Source organism: Ambystoma mexicanum, chromosome 5q (genome assembly GCF_040938575.1).
Source record: "Ambystoma mexicanum isolate Mex_15411 chromosome 5q, UKY_AmexF1_1, whole genome shotgun sequence".
Lineage (NCBI taxonomy): Eukaryota > Metazoa > Chordata > Amphibia > Caudata > Ambystomatidae > Ambystoma > Ambystoma mexicanum.
This window is the reverse complement of record NC_090933.1, coordinates 1,074,757,084-1,074,779,840: the sequence shown is the minus strand read 5'-3', so window position 1 is coordinate 1,074,779,840 and position 22,757 is coordinate 1,074,757,084. Positions and strand designations below refer to the sequence as shown.

At 44.1% G+C, this 22,757-nt stretch overlaps 1 protein-coding gene across 1 annotated transcript in view; it reads right to left on the bottom strand.

Moving 5' to 3' along the window:
* Positions 1-291: 291 nt before the first annotated feature.
* The window catches only part of FAM83A (family with sequence similarity 83 member A), a 71,776-nt gene continuing 49,310 nt past the window's right edge, over positions 292-22,757 (bottom strand). Inside the window, exon 4 of the mRNA XM_069621573.1 lies at positions 292-6,338. Coding sequence (XP_069477674.1) covers positions 5,798-6,338 — 541 coding nt within the window. The 3' untranslated portion in view covers positions 292-5,797. The remainder of the gene's footprint in view (positions 6,339-22,757) is intronic.

The window sequence follows — 22,757 nt, the reverse complement described above, 5'->3', positions numbered from 1 at the left end:
GGTGAGGTTGTTTCTCTTCTTGGCAACGGCAGTGGGGTTGGTAGATGAGAAGGAAGTGATGCTTCCACAAGGCGGCTTTTGCAGAGCCTGCCTTTTCTTTTGTATATCGACCATACACATGCTATCTAAGTCTGGATACGGGGGGTGTATAACATGCACGCGGCGGCATTCTCCCTGTAGAAACTGGGAGCAATGATTGCCCCTTTAGATGCAAGGAATGCTCCCACTTATTACATTCTCGATGGTGCTTCCAGATGCTGATGAAAACACTCTGATCAATGAAAAAAGCCATTCTCATTCCAAACAGAAGCACAACTTTATTTTATTTACAAACATGTCAAGCTATGTACTGTACATCATTCATAGCATATTGTATTTTAAACACACTTCCTTACTACTGCTTTCCAATTGAATAAAGCTTCATTATACATTGTCCATTTATAAGGACACATTATCACAAATTTTTCCTGTACATCACCGTCTTCCCTTTCGACTCGCTTAAAGAGAAGATCATTGGTCCAAGCTATTCTTAAATTATGATGGATCTGTGCCCATCCCTTGCTGTAGACTAAACATCCAACAGTGGCATCTAGGTGGCAAACCAGGCCATGTGCACTGCTACGTATGCACTCACTAGCGATACCCCACAAACATGATGGGACCTCAAAGTGGACACAATACTTTCATCTCGTTAAGCACAGCTTGCACCCCCCCACGCCCCGAATTCTTATCGGAATTGTAGACTGCAAGTCACCTTTTTATTCTATGAGGGCAAATAGACTATTAATACCTCTCTATGGACCAAGGGCTACTACGGCTTAATCTGTTAGTGTCGGAGGCTCAAGGTGATGTCAGTGCATTAGTGTCGTCATCCATGGGTGAATGTCCTCATTGTAGTTCACCAGCGCTGTTATTTAATGAAGGTGAGGTATCTCGATTGATTGAGTTACGGTGGGTTTCAAATAAACAGTTTATCAGATTTTCTAAGGTAAGCACATCTGCAAATATGATGCTTCCGTGTTGTGCTGTAGATTAGGGAGTGATCTGAACACCATACTAAAAGAATCATGTACGCAAACCCTACAAATCTCCTAAATGTCTCATCTTGTGCTATGACGTCCCACCAGTGGAATATGGAAGTCACATTACACTGGCTTGGCATCAGGGCACAGGAGGAACATGTGATGTTCCTGTGATTTATACCGCACACTGTCGCCATCTTCATGGCCTCCGGGCGCTCTGGCGCTCTGAAAAGGAAGGAGAGCTGGGAGGGCTTAGTAGGATGGAGAGGAAAAACTCTAGAGAGCTTTGATGTGCTGTTGGTAGCTTTAGTTAGGAAAAAAACGGTCCCTGTGCGGCCTTTTGTCTGCCTCCCTTGGCCTCAGCTTGCCTCAAGGATGATGATATCAATTGACCAACCACGAAACACCCCATTGCTCTGTGACAGCGCTAGATCCGAGAGCCTGGCAGAGTAATGGGTTGGTAGCTCCCAAGCTATCAGAGAGCAGCACTGCAAACATCTGTTTGCCTTTGTCAGAGGCCTGCACTAAGCATGGCCTTGCCTGTTGGCAGCAATGGAATCCAGACCCTCTCTCTTCCACAGGCCATGATGAAAAGGAGGGCCAAGGAAAGCTGATTAAAGAGGGGGGGGGTCCGCATGGTGTTTTCTTTTTTAACAATTTGTGGTGATCAGTACGGGGGAGGGAGCAACTCTCAGGAGACGAGTGGTGGCACGCCAAAGGTTTATTTTTTTACTTTTTGGATTGGCAAGGAGGGAGAGAGACACACACAACTGGTAGGTGGGGTGGGTGGCAGACATTCAGATGTTTTCCCTTTTTGGGTGGCAAGAGGGGCAGGGAGCCACAAGATGGAGGTGCGTAATGGTGGCAAGAGGTCAGCTATTTGCAGTACGCTCCATTCCCATCACCGCTGGGAGGGGGCCATGAAGGGCGAGGGAGACATTGCTCCTTGGGTTCCGATTAACATCAAAGGAAACTCAATCTTCACTGTAGTTCTTTTTAGATATCACCCAGAACCTCTCAGGAGAGTATATGCACATTCTTCGCAGTAGCCCATCTACAACTCTATATCATTATTACAAATTCAAATGGAATCTGAAAACATCCAGTGGATATGTAACAGCAATCTGCCATGCAAAGTAAATGATTGAATATTAATTTAAAGAGTTTTTAGGGGCACTTCTGTCAACCCAAACCTTGATCTATTGAATATTCATTTAAAGAGTTTTTAGGGGCACTTCTTTCAACCCAAACCTTGACCAATTTAATTTCTATGAAAGTATTGGGTACAGACAGTCTTTGTTTAGATTGGATGACTAGTGACCAACCAATCAATAACCAAAAAGGATTATCGCCATGAAAGGATAATGTATGTCTGCAACCTTTTCATTATTTTCTTATAATTATAGATCTATTTAATTTTCATCGATGCCAAGCCATCCACTTTTCAGTCTCAAATAAGGAGGCATCGAGTAACATGATTATGGTGCAAGAAATTGGGCCTCACTACAAGTTTTCTGGTCCGGTAACAACGGTGCTGGTAAGCTACCGGCACCGGTATTACCGGACCGGCAAACTACAAGTTCTGCTAGCGGGTGCCTTGGCGTACAGGCACCCGCGAGCAGACCATGTCAGATGCACCGGCACCATTCACAAATGGTGCTGGTGCATCCATTCCCATTGAGTCCTTTGGGACTCACATGGGAATGGGGAACAATAATTAGCGGCACCTGGCAAAGGGCAATTACCGTGTCCGGCGGGCTGGAATGCCCCTGTCATTGCCCATTGCCGGGTGCCGGTAAATTCATGACTCCCGTGGCAGCCGTATCAGTATTTACCGGCATGGCTACCGCCGGAGTCATAATGAGGCCCATTGAATGCATAAGGAGATCGGTGCATTAGCTGTCGCTCTGTGTTTCCTTTCATATACGCACATGGCACATTCTGAATTGGAAGCAGGCTTGGTAGCTCAATCCCCACAGTGATTTTTAATATTTAAAATCTTAGTTTGAAGCCCATCTTTCCTTTCATACACCCGAATGGTGCCTTTCTGTCCTTGAGGCTGCTTCCTAGTCCCTGTAAGGGATTCTGGCCTGCATTTGTCTCTTCGATATCTAGCTATCTTTATTCCCTAACTTCCTCTTCCCAGCCACAGGTTCTCTACGAAGCAATGGACCATTTCCTGCCTAGACCTGCCTTCCAATCAAATGAAATGACTACATGGTATTTGTGTCAAATCATTGACATGATTTGATTTATCTGGTGTGAATAGATGAAGCCTCAATAACACAAGCGCTTAATTAATTCAACATAAGGATTTGTATGGGTGTACGCTTATCACGCCCTGTTAATCACAGTCATGAATAATGTAACAGAACTGTTCCCTTTAGATCGTGGAATTATGTTTAAGGTGTGGTGTTTGCCGCAATGCCTCATTTCATAGCTTCCCCCGTTCGACCCCAAAGAACAATTCACCTACATCCGCAGCACTGAGCTGGAGCCCTTGACTGCCAGGTGGTGCTGATGAGCAAAAGCAGGACTTCCACAAGCACAGTTTTGTCTGGTGCCTCATAGTCAAGTTTTATATTCACAATAAAGCTTTTCATCCGTAAAAAGTCTTATTTTCTTTGTCAATAATAAGAGCCAAAAAGAAGCCCTTAAGCGTGTCGCTTATTTTAGTATGATCTGCTCTCAGAGTCTTAGAAGTCTTACAATACTAAGAGGAGTCCTCCAATCCACAGCTCCTTCTCATTTGGGTCAGACTTTGTCTAGAGTATCATTAAAAGGGGATTGTGTGTATAAGAAAACTGCTTCCACCCCAACACAGCCAACATGTTTCAGCTCAACCATAATTGTTGTAATTTGCCAGTCTTTAACAGTTCTGTATATGTGCCACAGGGTGAAGAGGGGTAGACTTGCCTACACAATGTTTCTTCCTGGTTTTACACACCTTTTCTGTGGTTAAGAAGAAACACATCAAATGTAATGAATATTGTAAAAAGAACTTCCTTTACAGCAAACTGCATTGAAATCATGATCAACTGGGCACCCTCAGTAGACAAAAATACACTGGGTTGCGCCATTGCCAGGTCATCGCAACATGCTTTCTGACTCGATCAACGACCAGTGCAGAATGAACATCTCCTCGCCAGTCTTATTGTCGTCTGATGTAATCCCACCATGCTTTTTCCCATTGCAGATTGCGGTAGAATAGAACAATAGATGGGTTAAATGGTAATAGCAATGAGAAATCAAGAATAAAGCTGTACACCATCTTGAGTCAAGAAAAGACAGGCAAATGTGTAGACTACCAGATTCCGGTGGTGCTTATTTACTGTCAAATACTATGTGTGTAGGCTCACTCCAATGTCATCAAACTTCCATTTAACCATTGTGAGTGTTGTTCCAATAGGCATTACCACCTGGTTTTTCAGCTCACCTGTTTTTCCACTTTGGGCTGATTGGTAGCACAGCCATTAATATGCTTATTTTCTGTAAGGGGTGGGCCAATATCATGGGGAAAAATAGGGAGGAGGAAATAGGGAGCAACTGGGGAATTGGGCATAAAGAAAATTGACTGTATTCTACCACCACTTCAAGAGTGCTATTTTCTCCAGGGGAAGAAGGCAAGTTGGCTTTCAGTGATTTCTGGAGCCATGCATGGTCCATATTGTTCTGTAGTTTCAAGTGTTTCAACCACAAGGTTTAGCTGACATGAGGGGTGGTGCCGTTCACACGGGCAGGTTTATATCTGCGGGTTTCCTCCGATGGTCCCACATGTTCTCCAATAGTCAGTGGTCTGCTTTCAACTCGTGGTGACTTAACCCACCTTAGGTGGAATGGCAATAGGGTGCAGCTGCTCTGGCTGGGAGCAGAAATACGGACCCTAAAGTAGGCGTGTATACTGCCTACACTGTGATTGCTTCCCTCCTGTAACCAGGCTTTGTGCGACCAACCAGGATGCATTTTTAATTGATATCTTTTGGAGACTGTCCGTTTTGAGGAGATCACAGTATATGGATAAACTGGTGAGTGTTTTGAGACCCTGTGTCGATGTGAGAGCTGGGATTAAGGTGGACACAATGGAACACATGACGCGTGCCCAGCAGGTAGGAGGCTGATCCCATTCAGAGCCATATTATCATTGACTTTATTGTCAAATTTCCTATTTGTGCCGCTGTATTCTGAGTTCATTTATGGGGATGTTTGGGGCCACCCAAGAGTGCAGTTTTTAAAGACACTGGTTGAACCTCAATTTCACATACATGTTTACATTTTTTGATTGCCATGTCATGTCCCTAAGAAGGGAAATTCATGATGAGTTTGTCCTACTATGTGCAATCCAATTTGCAGTGCAAAGTAAATTCAGAAATGTACGATTGTAATTCATTCTTTGATACAGTGCTTAATACTGAGAAAAGTCAGCCCGTACGGCCTCAGACCATCGATGCATTTCAACCCCAGCCGAAGACATCAAATTCACATTCTGAAAACATTGAGGGCTCTTCTCGGAAGAGAGAACATGAGACGGGCGGGTAGACCGGGAATCTTCAGCTTGGGCGCACGTGGAGTCGGAGAACGAAACTAGAAGCTCAGATATGCAAACTGAAAACATTGTCCACATAAATGTTGGAAGATTGCCTTTTTTTTTGAAGATCTCTTTTTGACTTTTTCTCCCGATTAGTTCAACACTGTCTGAGTTACAAACGCACTGCACCAGACCTAAAGACCTGGAAAAGTGCAATCATGAGATACAAGTGAAGGCGTCTATTGCGGAATCAGGTGACCGTGGGCCTACTGAAGACTCTCCAGTTATGGGTGAACCTGGAGTTGCAATTGTCCTCTTGTCTATTCCTCACAGGTCTGTAGATACTGCCGTTGTTAAAGAAGGATGTCGGGGAGTTGGTCATGAAATTCCTTTGGTAGTACGTGGTCTGCATGCCATTTGACGTCGCAGGTGATGTTATCGTGTAACCGTGGAAAGAATTGACTCTCTGGAGAGGCGAGTTGACGATAGGGCTGTTGTAGACCGGAGACCTTGGCGGCTCATGGGTTTGTGAAACGCTGTGAGTGGAGGACCCGCTGAGGGGCTCAGAAGTAGTGTTAGCACTCTCTGGGGTGCTGCTATTAGTGACACTGCTTTTGGCAGCGGTGGTCTCTCGTAGCAGGACTGGAACTCTCGGCACAGGAGGTTTCAGGCCCATTACCGGTTTGGATACACCGTAGAGGTATCGGAACTCCACATCAAACAGCTCCACCGCATGGCCGCAGAACTTGGAAAGAATGTTGCGATGCACCTGCCCGGATAGCCATGTAAAGCTGCAGAGAGATTAAAAATAATAAGAAATTGAAATCACCTCCATTCCAAATGCAACACATAATTTCTCTGCTCAGCTCTAATCTGCATTATCATTTGTATTGTTCTACAAAATATGTCAAACCAATTATATTTTGCAGTGATTTAGTGCACCAAATAGTTACATTTGTATAGTTTATTAGGTGGTAGTTGGTGCCTTCCAAGGCATTTCACAATTCTTAAATATTGACGTGGGATCAATGCGCTTTTTATGCAAATGCCCTAAAGTTACACTTTTTGCCAATATTTTAGAAATGTACAGTCAATTAGAATGAGTCAGCAAGGCTATCCATGGAAATGGTTGGCATAGGGGCATTGTACCCCTGTCTTGGAGGATGGCAGGGACATTTTACATACTCAGGAATGGGCATCACGGATACCGTACACATACACGGACAGCAATAGTGACATTGTACACAAGAGTAGGCCCAGTATTTTGATAAGTACACACATAGGGGCTTACAATAAGAACACACAATTCCATTACAACTAATACAACATAATACAATGATCATTTCTTAGAGTTAATGGCCTTCTGTCTGCAAGGGGCGGTAATGCTACTGCTGATGGTACGTGGTGTATGCCGCCAATGACACAGCACCACCAGGGACCACTATCCCTCAACTGAAAAATATCCTCTACTAGTGTAGGACTCAGTTGCTTTTGACGGCAAAATTGCCACAGGTGGTAAACGCATTACCACCATAAATTCCCACCATAGCAATATATGATATCTTTAAATGTTTATTATTAGGACAGGAAAATAAGATCAGCTCTAAAATAAATTTCTGACACGCAAGCAGCTGCCACAATGTAAATTGTGTGTTGTGTTGTTACGTAACATTTGTGAAATGATGGCAGTGTTTTTTTTTCTGTAGCGTCCCTATTTCACCGCAGAAATGTATGTATATTTTTGCCAGAGGTATTTTACCGCCCAGTATGCAATTTACCATCAACAGTATTCAGGACATGGCTGAAAATGAAGTAAACGGTGTGTTTCGTCCGCTTTATTTTCACCATTGACAGTAACTTCCGAAGGTGATCTGTTTCAGCCAACATCAAAAACCACCACTGCCATTAAAACCCAGCGAAACGTGTAATGGTGGGGAAGCAGTCATTGCACGCTGGCATGAGGTCGCGTGGCTTTATAATGCTCAAGGGGTGACATCACAGCAGGGCAAGTGCACTGTAAAGCACTACTTGTGATGGCGGGGAACACACAGTGGCAGGGCGTGAAGCTGAACTCATTTTGAAGTAGAGCTCAGTTGCAAAGGGAAAGGACAGCCCTGTTAAACTTGCCCAACAAACACATGCCCGTCCACTACCTCTGAGGGAGAGTTGCATTTTAATGTTAGTATCGGCTTGAGTAAGGTAACCCAATGAAATACATGTGTGGGGTATTACAATTCACCCCAGAGTTGCGTGCCAGTGCCAAAGGGCAACACTCAGTGACTTATCTTATTCTTATTTGTACAGTTGCCTCTACATTTAATTCGTGGCCATTCACGATATTGGTATTGCACACATGCAGCATTCAAGGGATGGCAATGTACATGTTTATTCACATGCCATGGTTGAAAAATACACACAGAATTCCGCAGCATACATTTGGCACGTGTGACAGGTAACAGTATTGGTAAGATGTACAAGTGTAGGCTACAAAAATCGACATTTAGCACAATTGGGTCTATAATTAGGGACAGATGGCCTGATTGGTGGAAATAGGTGCACGGTGATTCCTTTGCTTAAGTGTCTCTACGCCTTTGGATGGGTGACAGTAACATTGAGTGCTTTGCGTCGTCATTTTTCCGATGTGAGGTTGCGCGGTCTGATCCATGAATACAATTTTACCTGTGCAGTTGTGGGAGTGCGATCGCCTCACGCGGGCCATCCCTCGGAACGCCCTCCATTTTCTTTGTTCTTCCTCATTCTGCATCTCCGCTCCCTACTCTGGTCTATGCTCAGGCCATGGCCACTAGCGTCTCCCTGCAATTCACACTGATTCTCGCGTTAGTGTGAATTGCAGGGAGACGTATTAACCAGTGCAAATTGTGACGTATCATTGTTGCACCTTTCTACTCTCCAATCAAATGATAGCCCATTGTAGGCTGTATGTTGTAATGTTCTGATGTCAGCAAGTAACTTGTAAAGGATTTACACTGTTTGTGTTTGACTATTGCTTAATGATTTAATACTTGTTTGATCTATGCCTTAACTTATTAAAACTACCTTTTTGTTATATGTTTCACTGAAGATCTGTCAATCTTGGTTCTATTTTCATAATATTTAATGAATAGAAAACGCAAAGACACTTTTTGGTGTGTGGAAGGACTGCTTTCAAATCCCATATTTTCAACCAGTCAATATGCCACTTTTTCTAAAAAAAACAGAATAGACTCCATGGATGATCCGGGACTGGGCACCCTCGCATCTTCCTGCCAACTGATTGTCTCTGATGTGCCACAGAAATATATTTATCAAAAACAGAGTCGAATCGAATAGAAAATCAGTCAGAGACTGCATTGGACCGCAGGAACTTGGCCTTCTTGATAGCGATACCGGGGGAAAGCGTGAAAAAGTGAAGGGAAATCACAGCCACAAGAGAATTGACTGTCCCATCATTACGAATTTCTAGATGGTCCAAAGGCTCAATATCATCATTGAACTGATCATTTCAAATTGTCTCTTTTGATCATTCTACGAAATGGCTAGCCGACACACCCAAAAGGCTGTGGCCTGATTATCAGTGGTTTGATGGCGTCTAAGCCACCAGGATGACGGGAAAGTGTCTTGGCTACCTTGGCACTACACCATTAGATGATTATCTTCATTTAATTTCCTTTGATAGGCGCATAACCGGTTCCTCGTCCTGTAATCCTACACGTTTAGTGCCTTTATCCCTTCTCTTCAGTGGAGAGTCTCAAATATTCTGATTAAATCCCAGGGTGAAAGCATTCACTAAAAGAGTTATGGAGTTTCCATGGATATCACAAAAATACCAACTTTCTGAACTCCCGTGCTTCTTTTTACTGAATGGTTCCCACCCAGTAGCCAGGAAAGCTGTCTATAGCTACCAGTCTCTGCTCAGTGCCACTCAGTGCATCTTGGTCAAGATCTTGGCACCAAGCCGGCCATCCAAGGTTGGAACCTAACAATTGAAATAATGTCCATATAGCTAGATGGCCTGTGGGAGAGCCCTGTTTCCACTGGTTATGTAATGGTGTTGGAGCTACTTCTATATGACCTCAACATTAGTGGCCTATCATTCTTGTTATCTGGGGAGCAATATTCACGTGACATTAACATATACACATACAAGTCTAGTAGCTATCCATAATACCCGTTCACTTAGATGCGTGTTCACGGACAAACATATCATGGATTCATGGACTGAAACACCATATTCCCCAAGAATTCATCCTTGAGACCCTCGGTCTGCAGGCAGAAAACTTCAGCATGCGCAGTAACACATCGAGCAGGCGATAGATAGAGTGATCAATAGTATCAAATAGTTTTTGATTTCAGGGAAAACTGGAAGGACCAGTAGATGTTTGGTTAGCCGGGAGTGGGTGGCAGCGCTTAATAATTAATGAGATGATAATGCTCCAAGAGTGGAAAACTATTTAAGTGGACATTTTCAATAGAGGTTTAGTTTTATATTATGTAAATACATTTCTGTAGAGTCGCTGTGCGTTTTATACTATTGCTTTGTATTGAGCTTGGCTTTCTGCCCTTCCCCAGATATATAATCGTTTTCTTGTTCAAAGGTTTTTTATGACTTCTTTTCATAATAACAAAGCATTCAAGCACAAAGGCATCACATGCCATCTAGTTTAAACAGTGCACAATGGTTCTAACATGTTGATTTGTATACCTCTGAAATCCCGTTCGGTCACCCATATGTTTATGAGTGCGGTCTTCTGAAAGTTCCTTGACCTAGTTGAGAGCTGAGAGTAGTTTTTGTGGATGTATCTCACATATACTGATACCGCTGCATCATTATATACAAACTTGTTCAATTCACTTGAATACATTGATGGCAGCGAAAATATACACAGGCGGGGGTCGGTGACAGGGAACGTATAGAAATGCAATGGTGGATGGCGTTAAAAGTATACATATGCAAGAGTTGATGACAGTGAAAAGTAAACAAATGCATGTGCTGGTGACAGAAGAAGTATACACATGCAAATGTTCATGACAGTGAAAATGTACAGATGCAAGAGTCAATGGTAAGGAACATAGAACCATGAAATACAGAAGGATTAGTGACAGTGAAAGTTTACTCACACAAGTGTTGATGACAGGGAAAGTATACGCATGTACATTTTGATGATACTGGAATTATACACTTGCAAGGGCCAATAACAGGGAACATATAATCATGCAAGGATTGACAACAGAGAAAGTTTACACACGCAAGGGTTGATGCCAAGAAAAGCACAGGTGTACATATGAGGGTTGATGATAGTACAGGTTTACACAAACAAGGGCTTAAGTTTATGCACGTAAGGGTCGATGACTAGGAAAGTATAAATATGCAAGGATTAGTGATAGGGAAAGTGCAGGATTGGCGACAGCGAAAGTTTACACATGCAGGGGTTGATGCCAAGAAAAGCACAGATGTACTTGTGAGGGTTGATGATACTACAGGTTTACTACAAAAGAGCTAAAGACATGGAAAGTTTATGCACGTAAGGGTCGATGACAAGGAAAGTATATATATGCAAGGATTAGTGATAGGGAAAGTACAGGATTGACGACAGCGAATGTTTACACATGCAGGGGTTGATGCCAAGAAAAGCACAGATGTACTTGTGAGAGTTGGTGAAAGTACAGGTTTACACACGCAACAGTGAAGGACAAGGAAAGTTTATGCAGGTAAGGGTCGATGATAGGGAAAGTATATATATGCAAGGATTAGGGATAGGGAAAGTACAGGATTGACGACAGCGAAAGTTTACACATGCAAGGGTTGATGCCAAGAAAAGCACAGATGTACTTGTGAGGGTTGGTGATACTACAGGTTTACTACGCAAGAGCTAAGGACATGGAAAGTTTATGCAAGGGTCGACGACAGCAAACGTATAAATATGCAGAGATTAGTGATAGGGAAAGTGCATTTGTAAATGTGAGAAGTAGTGATATTAAAGTTTTACACATGCAAGAACCGATAACAGGGAACCTTTACACAAGTAATAGTTGATGCCAGCCAAAGTATAAATATACAAGGATTAGTGACAGGGAAAGTACAGATGTACATGTGAGGGTTGATGATAGGAAAGGTTTACGCATGCAAGAGCTGATGACAGGTAAAGCAATCGAAGGCAAAGTTTGACGGCCGGGAGAGTTGTCAAATGTAAGAGTCAATAGGGTGCCATAAGAAAGCCTTCATGAAATAGGCATGAAACACATGAAGATCCAGATGGCATAGGCACTGAAGACATGCATGAGCTGCTGAGAAAGACCTCATATTTCTGCATATATTGTTTGCCATATTTAGTCATATCATCCCTTTGCCTGGGGTCCCACGAGCTATCCTCACTAAGGTGCGAATTCTCTAAATGTAGGAACACATGGGGTCTGTAGTACTGGAGATAGGGGTTGGCGAGTTAAACATATTCCGGGACAGTGGTTGATTACATGGACACAGTACACACAACATTGCTGATGACAGGAGCACTGTACACAAGCCATGCATGATGATGTCAGGATACATAGTATGAGGCGGTCGGCAGGAACATTATGCACACAAAAGGAATGAGAGGGACATGAAAATCATATCTGATTTATGTATTATACAGATCGAGGATGGCAGGGAAAATACCCATACAGGGGCTTATCTTGCAGATAGGAAAATCGAATTGGAAATGGGCATTACACAGAAGGAAAGGACGAGGGCTGAGAGTCTATACATAGAAAATGGTTGGTCAAGCTACATGTAAATGAGATATGACACAGCAGGCATTATGCATGTTGGGATTTAGGACATGAGCCTTACACATTCAGTTTCACATTGCACACAATTCTTTCAGAATTAGGGTCATTATATATAAAGCGCTTCAACCTCCTCAAGTGTGGCAGTAAACAGGAATTTGAAAGATCAAACAATAACACAATGGGGTAGTGTAGAGAATTACGACATTGAAAACAGGGTAAAAGGCATAAAATTGTCTCTTAGAATCCGATTGCAAAATTTAATTGACTGGACAGTGGCACTGTGGCAACAACAAAGTTACATAATGATATCAATTACATAACTGTTATAAAACGTGGGCAACGAGAGGGGACTGGCGTGCATTTTCACAATCTTTTGCTATTAATCTACATTTTTCAGCACGCTTCCTACTCTCTCTTCCAGCGCCTAGATGACAGAAGGTGCACCTGTTGTCAAATGGGCGTGGTTCACCACAGATATGACAGCAGTGTGGGAGGACACATTTTACGCACGTCAGTAAGCTCTTCTATGTGGATTCTTGCGGACAATGACATGAATTAAGGTCTGCCTGTATGACATGTAAACAATAACGCGCCCCGGGGCATGCAGCTATGGGTTCTGACTCCCTCGCTGGGTGTGTGGGCCTTCAGCTCCTGGAAAAGTGAAATCAGATTGGCTGCTCTGGTGTGTCAGAAAAGAAACAGAAAGAACATTCTCCAAGAACGTCACATCCCATGACCCCCAGTGTCTCTGGTAGACCCATGTCCATATCCAGTCCCTGGGGTCCATAAGACACTTCCTGCACAGGTCCTTCCCTCTTCTTTTTCTGCTATTCCATGAGATAAGTAGCAGATCATTTAGCTCTACCATGAAATATATTACCAGTATAGGTGAAGCACAGTGGTATCGTGCCTTTATGAATTGACATGAGTTAGTGTACAAGTGTAACATTGTCTTGTGCAAAACAAATTGCTGCCTTTTCACAGCATGCATACCATTTTTCAGAACAAATTGCTGCCTTTCACAGCGTATTGCATGAGCCTGCTGTTTAATGCCCAAGCAGTAGCCTTTTACGCTACAGAGTGCAGCCGGACCTATGAGTACCTAGCTCACGCCTGGGCACTCAACTGTGCTCCGCGAGGCAGCTTCTATTCCCTGACATGCCGCGGCCGAGCTAGGCTTTCAATACCTCCATTTTCGGTTGCACGGACGCCAGGGTCACAAACGTGCCTGAGGCGGAGAGCTTTCACATGCATGGGAATGGCAGAAGGTGCTTTCCTCTGCCTGATACAAGGATTTCCCCGCGGATTAGAGACACGCACGACCCGGCACACGAGCAACGTTTCCCCTTCTTATTTTACAACATCTTGATTGTAGCAGCGCGGAGAGCAGAGTGCTGATTTAACACTCTCTGACACGAACAAACTTGTATAACGTGGGTACGATTAATGTTAAGCAGGCAACTGAGCTGGTCATAGGCAGAGCTTTAAGACCCACCTCGACGTGGGCATTGCACATCTTATTTCATTGTGCTGCACAGGATCCCTGTTCAGAAAACTCCAGACTGACGAGATAAGTTTGTAAACAGCTATTTGAGGCTGTGTGAGTTGGCTTATTCATATCCCTAAAGGGCAGCCAACACCCCCTCCTCCTCCCAGAGGACGTGCCATTCAGCCTGCAGAGTCCAGACACACAAAAATGTGTAGAGTAACTGCAATGGAGTCAGATGAAGGGAGTGTGAGGAGCCAGGACCAAGTGTTCTCTTAGGAGGTCTCAGAGCTCACACTTAGTTTTAAAAGAGTTTTGGGAAACTCTCTGGTCAATGCAGTATCGCAAGAGGTGCGCCCACACCAGGAGAGGCTTGAAGCCCTGGAGAACCTGATTGGGCATGGCCTTAAGAAAAAAGGCACCGATACTGACACCAGCATGTCTCCGGAACAGACTCTCTAAGGCAGCTAAGATGGGGAGAGACCAGACGCATAAGAGAAAACACTCCCCATCTCCCCCGGGTCCTGTCAAGGAGGGAAACAGAAAGACTCCTGAGGCTGTCGACGACTTTGAGAAGCTGAAGGATGCTTTCATGATGTGGTCGACTGTGCCGAGCCTCCTACTCCCTTCCCCAGGGGTGCAAAATATGGGGGATAACGATGACTCCTCAGATTCAGCCGCATCTGACTCTAAATCCTCCCAGATGTCCAAAAGTGGAAAGAAAAAATGCAAAGCATTTGGAGGAGCCCAAAGAGGAAATGATGGGCATGTTCGACCCAGAGTCGTTAGTACACCAAGATCAAACGTCTGGCTGCTGTCACTAAGAGTAACGTCGTACTTGACGCAAAGGCTCCGCAAGCCCATCAAGAAGGACGCACAGACAGCTCCACTCAGATGCACTCTCAGCTATCTCCTCTGGTGTCTCCTTACAGCTGTCAGATGGTAAGTTTCAGCAGCATTCCTGATGGTCTGCCTCTTTTCTCTGTCCTCATGTCTGTCTCCTTTTTCTGTTCTTCTCTGTGTGTCGCCTGTCCTAGTGCAGTCGCCTGTCCTAGTGCAGTCCCCCTTATATAGCAGCGATTACACCACCAATTTTACAATCTTGGGGAAGTGCCCTGCAATAATCTCTGTCACTAGGATTGGACAGTTACCCTTCTCTCTCCTCCCAAACCCAGCCTAAAAGTCAGGATTGGTTTACGGGTCTGGAGCAACACAAGGCAATTCCCATTCGTCATCGCCCTTTGTTCTCCTTTCAAATTTTTGGCAAAAACTAGTTATGTATCACAACTTTATAATTTTACAAGCAACTGCCAAACTAAACATATTTTCTGATTCAGCTAATCATGGAGAATTAAATAAAACAACTCCCAAATCAGTACCATGTAGCATGGCCATGTGGCACATTTCTGCCATTTCCATAAAAAGCACAACAGTTATAAATATGTAAGTTATTAAGCATATCCCTAATTTAATTTTCCACCCGCTCAACAACTCTCACATTTGGAGACTGCTCAGATCAGCCACAAACATAGTTTAACTGGCAATTACAGTTCCAAGAGTCACAGGAAGATGTATTTTATATCTGCAAAATCGCCTTGAAATTACATATAAAAATGTTACAACAATGAAATCAATCTGCCTTATGATGGCTGAGAAAAAGCCTAGATGATAATAGTCCTTTTTAAATTAATTGTGAATCTTCATGTGGGACTAATAGCCCCGACTCCTGCCTTCCGGCCATTTGTTTTCACTGGGTCAGCCTCTGCCCTGTGGCCAGAGTATTTTTTTTATCAGACTCCTTTGTGCTGGAATCTTGGTGTTTGAAGTGGGTGACCCTCCAGCTAAGCGTGAATTTTTCTTGAAGTTAATGCTTTCAGAGTCAGCAGGTCTGGAGAAAACTGAATTCGACACCTTTAGCAGGAAATGTTATTGCGGTTGGTTATTAGATGAGAAATGTGACATCCATGCTGAGAGTGGGAGTTTTCCTTGTGAATTTTTGCCCACAGCTACCAAAAGGGTCTGCCTTTGGCTGACATTTTCCATGAAGACAAAGTGGCTTTTCAAATGTCACTGGAGTTTTGGTAGGTGAAACATAATATACATTGCTTTTGGTCAACCCACACATCATGTTGGGTTTTCCTGACATTTTTCTGTGAGCAGTGATATTTTTTTCACTTTTACTTTTTAAAACTGTTTTTATTTGCACACACATGTGCAGAACGTTTTTGTTTTCAATATTTAAAAATCCTGTTTTCCATAGGACAGGGATCTTTTGTTGATTAAAATGCTGCTTATCCATTGGTAATGACAGGTAGGCCCCTTTCCGCATGCTTTTTAATTGTGCTTGGAAAACCAAAACAAAAGTTAGGGCGATTTTGTTTCAGTGTTTAAAATCTCGCTATGCTTGTGAAATGGACTTCTGTTTCGGGGCCTTTAAATGCACCCCACAAAACGCCAAAGATTGCCAATACTTGTTTATCCAAGTCCCTAAATGTGGAGGGCGACTTGCATTTTAAATATTCTATTCAAAATGTGCCACCTTGAGTTTTCAGTGTGTACATGTGCCAGCCGGCAGGTCTGATTGATTGAGATATTTATAAAGCGCTGCGGGTGGCAGAATCCACATCAAGGCGCAGTTGCAAAAGAGGTGATCCTGCTTTCTGCTGTACCTTATATGCTCCCCTAACCCTTGACCCTTAGCGGCTCACCCCCAGAGGCGTTGCTGGGGGGAGGGCTGAAGGGGCAATAGCCCCGGGTCATTTGGTTGTAGCCCTGGGTAGAAGCTTGGGGGTTACAACCAAAAAGGCTAGCTAGCCCCGAGTCCCGACAGTTCCAAAATTAGCATAGCCCCGGATCTTTTGCAGACCTAGCAACACCCCTGCTCACTCCCCATTCCTCCAGTAAACCCGTGCCCCAATGTCCTGTTGGGAGGAACCCGAGTACCCCACGCCCCACCCCCCTTGTCTTTCTTCCGATGTCTTCTATCCGCAGGCGGAAAGACGGCTATGGCACATCTGCCCTGTAACGTGCACTCAAGGGCCTGGGGCATGTGCCCTTAAATCATGAGTTTGCAGGATAGGGGAAGGCTCAGGAAACCGCACAGTATTCGCAAGTTATTTGCAATGCTCCCAAACATATTTTTGATCAAGTCCAAAGCTGTCCAAGAAACGCAAATTAATTTCTGGACAGAGTTTTAAGTCACAGTTGAGCGGGATAGAAAGGGCTTGAAATACTGTAGTAAAAATATGTATTACAGATGAACGCCGAATTTGATAAGCAAATTGACTGTAAACTACATTCTCGAGAAAACAAATGCATTTCTGGAGAACATCTCTTTGAACGTAACCTTTTCGCCCAGGACAACACTGGGCGCAAAGCCTCTCACCTGCGACGCGCCCACACACAGCGCTACATGTTCTATAGGTGCACCAATGCAAAGGGAATGGACTACAAGAACTAGCGCAAACATTATCACATGACCAGCCATCCCGCCCTCGTGCATTTGAAGGGAGCAGGTTTCCCGTAAGCGTGCACGTACTCGTGAATGCGCATGCGGGAGGCTAAACTTAAAGGTTGGTGCGAGGCCACTAATCTTTCTGAGTGCACAGGCATTATGGGAATTTACATGAAAACCCTAACCCTATATAAGCTTTTCATCAACTGGAACGGAAACTGTCAGGGTGGAGCGGCAGCAATTAAGCCATGACCGGCCAAATAGTTTTCTTTTCAAGACACAGCACATGTTTAAACAAAAAAGGTGCAGCGAAACGACTGTAATCTGCAAGGAATGCAATGATCATTTGTAGTTTACAGTGGGACATCTGCAGCGGTTTCTGCTGATCTTCCCATGACCTTTGACATCACTACTGACCCTCCCCTCCCTCCAATGTCCTTGCAAGTAGCCTGATAACTTGTGGTAACTTGAACACTAGCCTGGAGAAGGCACCAGATGTCAGTTCCTAGGACAAGAGGGGCGCTTCAATGTAACTGAGACACTAGGTCAAGGGAAGGCAGCCTATGAGTCACATGATCCCTCGCCATTGCCTTCATTGGATAGGCCTGATGGGAGTTGTAGTCCATGGAATCTGGAGAGCCACAGGCTGCCAACCCTTCATGCATGAACACTCTCCTTTCGTCTATTGGAAGTCCACTAGTCTGGCCATTGAGCAGGAAGGCATTTTACAGGGATGCTGGCAACGAACAGGGCAGGTCTGCGACCAGGGTATTCCGCAGTTTAGTCTTGACATGGCAAATGCTTGATCATGGTGAAAAACGCGCGGGCAGGCAAGAATGGCTGCACTGCTTGTAGGAGTGATGGACAGCATTTGTCTGCTTTGAGAGCTTGTGCCGTATGGCGACAAACGTATGGCAAACTCCTTAAGAAGGCCGGGGACTTGGCTCGGTGAATTGAAGCGATGGGGCGTCTTCATTCAGGAAGTAATTCTGCAGGGTCTTATGTCAGTTTGCCCTACTGAGATTGCTCTAGGTAGCAAATTATGGCTCGGTAGCTATGATGAACAGAGAGGTTTTCCACGGAGGGAATCGGAGCGACATCGTAGACCACAAAAGCCAAGCTGGAGATGTCTACGATGTCACTCGGAACCCATAAGTGGAATATTTCCAGTTGGTGATAGCTACCTGTTGGTAACTATATGATGTGTATGGCCCCTGTGCTTCCCAATAGAGAAGCAAAGACATGTGAAAAAAAGTCCCCTCAATTATCTATCTAGTCCCAAAAACCAAGAAAATACCTAGCCTTCTAGCCCCTCCCTGATTTCCCTCATGTGTTCTGCTTGCACCCAAAAGAAAACCATTACCCTGTGCCATGCCACCCTCTGCCATGTGCCTACAGTCCTGCTCCTTCCCAGGCGCGCAACGTCATTGAGCTGACCGGGATGAAGCCCCTCCTCCCCCGAAATGTTAGCTGAGAGGCGGGGCTTCAGTGTCCTTTAGCAGTTTAAAGAATCAGGAACATGCTTTTAGGAGCATTTTGTTTCTTCCGAGGCAAATCTACTATCAGCTCGGCCAGGATGATCAAGCACTGCCCGTTTCCCGAGTCATAGCCCACCTGAGACGCACAGGCTGCTTCCCTGATGAACTCAACAACACGTTTCTTTTGTCATCTGCAGCATAGCCTTTCTTATGCATGATGGTCAATTTCCAACTGAAAGACCGCCAGACACCTTGCAAATCTGTGACGATTACAATAAAGCACCCTTTGAAAATGTGTTCATACCTATAACGTCTAATAGTTTGATATGCTAAAAAGTAAAGTTTGCTTTGATGTGCTTAGTTGAATGTACTTAAACCATACATAACAACAGGCTGGAGCTTTGTGATGAATCTCCACACCTAAGTGGGTAAAAATGCATCGTATAGTTTTCCATTCAGGATGTGGAAAATGAAGGTGTACTGATATTATTTTGGCCCAACATGCTGCTATAAGGATTTACATGTTGTCATGATGCAATTTGTGATTATGTAATTTGTGTATTTTGCAAGTAAACTCTATAGGACAGTATTATTGTAGGTCTTGGCACCCAAAACATAAATATTTGTTCCAAGTAAAGCGTGAAAGAAGGTGGCCAAGCCGAAATTGCACAGTGGATTAAAATCCCTGTTTCGCTGTTTAGCGTAAGTGTGTGATCCTGGGCAAATAATGTAATCTCACACTGACTTCAACTGCAAAAATTGGAGTGCTTTTAAGTTTTTACGTTTACACGTTTTAATAAGTGTAGGGACAAATTGGTGTACCCTGATGCTCCTCTGCTAGTGGCTCTAATACTGTCACATAGAATTGCATTATTGCTGCACTGGCCCTCCCCCAGTCTCATATCACTTGATTTGACAGGCAGACATAGTCTCACCAGCCAGTCAGTTCACCCAAGATTCTAGAATAGCGGACTAACTGTAGTAGAACCAACATTACATTTCCTCCCCTGTTGCTGCCAGCCACTGAAGTTGCTTGGGCCATCCAGAATACGGCCCCACACTCGGCTATGTCTCCATTGCACACCATCTGCCATTTTCACACTTTTTAGGACCTTCAGGATCTACAAGAAGTGGGTGTTCCATACTTAAAGGAGAGAGTTAACTGATTGTAACATTGACGCTGCACTAGAATAGTCCAATTACAATGAGTAATGATGTTAGATGCCCCTACACAGGTAATTTTGCCTCTCCTACACCGTATCTAAAGTTAGCACCTCTCCCAGCATTTGAAGGGTTATCCCCCACCTACATTTTAGCCTAGGTGCACCTCTGGATGTGCGCACTTGCATTTTGTTAGGGAGAGAGGTGAGGGAAGCCTTTCCCCCGAAAATGGCGGTCTTCAAATTTTGCTGTGTTTGTTCAGAAAAATGTACTTGAACAAACGCAGTAAAACTTTAAAGCTGCTACTTTCAAGAAAGACTTCCATCACCTTTCTGCATATTGCGCTTTAAAATATACTATTTGATGGATGCTCCCTAAACCAGACCGTGTGGGTAGGAGGATAGAACAGTGGGGCAGAGCCTCTAAGTTTGCCCCGCCTATTTAGTGAAGTGGCCCCTCCCATCACCACTTAGCCCCCCTGAAATGTAGGTTTTGTTGGGCCCCTGCTCCCTCCTATCCACCCCTCCTGAGATAGCACTGATTTCTGGAGCTGCAGATCTGCCAGACGAAGCTGTGGTGTCCGCGCGGTGAGGTAACAGCGCCACAGTCGACAGTAGATCTGTCTCAGGACAGGCTAACTCTGCAATGTCCTGCTGGCTGACAACCACTGGTGGCTAGTGAACTATTAAAGTGTAGTAGCATAAAGGCTTTCTGCTGAATTTGCCAGGTGTAGCGAAAAAGTCTGTAAAAAAAGGCTGTTATGTTTAGAATAAGTTTTGCAGGGGAACACATGAAAACATGTAACGGCTGCCAGGCCACCAACAGTACACATCATCATGCTGGATGGGCCTAAAGAAAAATCATGGGCCCTGTCTCAAACCAATAAGCCAGCATTGCCAGGTAAATCATGTTTTCATACTGCCAGCACTGGGGAAAACATGCCACCATTGTAAAAACACATTTCAAAGCTGCCGGTGCCCGGTGCCGGTGCCCAAAGCAAATCCCAAGCAAATCCCTAGCAAATAATGATGGCCCTAGAAAGCATGTTTGAATGCTGAAAGTACCCGAACAACATTTTCCAGCAATGCCCAGTAAAACATTTGTCATGGTGCCACCAAGAAAATATCCCAGCGATCAAATAGCATCTGCCAGCATTGCCCTGTAAAACATGTTTTAATGCTGCGTGTTGGCAAGGCCCTGCTTTAGTGTCACTCTCTTTAAACCTCTGCTATGACATGTTTCCACACACACACACATGCAGTTATATGTGCACACACGCAGTCAACCAAAGATGCACATTCAAACTCTCTATCATACATACATTCAAACAAACATACGTACATACAAACACGTTTTACACATGGTCTTTGCACACTGTGGTGGTGATCTCTGCAAAGGATGTATTAGTTAAAGGATGTGTTCATATCTGCTTAAACAATCTACGTTCAAGGGCTGTGCGCCAGCATGTCACGCAGGGTGACCAGACGTCCCGGTTTTGCCTGTACCCGTCCCAGTATTTTGCCCTTGGTCCTGGCGTCATGTGACTATTTAAAGTTTTGAAACCCTGTACTGGGATTTGGGGATGGCTGGCTATTGCCCCGGTGTTTGCCGGTAACCCTTCCAACAAATGCCGAAATCGGAACTGGTATGGGTCTTCATGCTTGGGTTTTGCTTGCGTTTCATGCCCTCCCCCTTCCTGCATGGCTTCTCTCCTCCAATGAGAGCTGTGAGCTTTCAATAGAAACGTACTTTGTGGGGAAAAGACAGCCAACATAGATGTAGTACTATAGTTTTGGCAGACATAAAAGCAAAAGAAGGACTAAAACACACATAGGAGTCCAATGAAACTGTAGTCCTACTTCTATGTCAGTGGCCAGTCCTGGTTTTTCATTTTAAAATCTGGTCACCCTAATCATGTGGGAGGAGAAGCAATACAAGCATGCAAGCATCACATACAGCCATGCATCATTCATTAGAACACGCCATGGCAACACATGCCGGGAACACAACAACTTGCTTTCTCCTTTTTTTTATTAATGGTTAAGGTTAAAGGGTTCACTGAAAAAACTTTGTTATAGGGATGTTATGGTTAAGTTGCAATAATAGAAAGCTATGAAATTCAATGAAAAAACTTTGTTAAAGGGACGTTATGGTTACAAGTTAAACTGAAAAACCCCAGAAATTCACCAGCTATGGTAAGCTAAGCAACCATAACACGCGCCATCACTGTGCACTGCTAAGACAAACACTGAGTACATGAAAGATGACATCACAAATGTAATTGATGACATCACTGTGCGCTGCTGCGGGACCACCTCCATGAGGCGCACACCAAATCCAACCACCGCAATTGTCTCAGAAAGGCTGTTCCTTTCCCCTCAGAACCAGTAGGCTGTCTTCCTCTACCCCATCTTCCTCAACCAATGCTGTAACCACACACCCTACTTCTGTGGGACACAAAATCCCATCAGCTACATTGCGAGCAATAAAAGAGGCTGTTGATCCATATCTTTCAAGAACAACAGTACTCTGTATATACTGCAACACACCACTCTGCAGGGGGGAGCAATTTCTAAGTGCTTTTGAAGCTGTAATCAAGGAGCATGAGAAACACTGCACTCTACCTTAGATTTAACACACATGCAACATCTTCCCCTGTCCACCTGCCCCTCAATATGTGTGGTTGGTGCCCCTTCTCTCATTTCCCTCCCCAAATTACTTTATGGACCCTCCTGAAAAAAAATGTTTTAAAACTATTAAGAAAGGTTTCTTTGGTAACCACCTTTCACACTTAAAAAATAGAACTAAAAAAAGAACCTTATAGACTCCATCTACTTTACATTTTACAGTAAAGTAGTTAGAT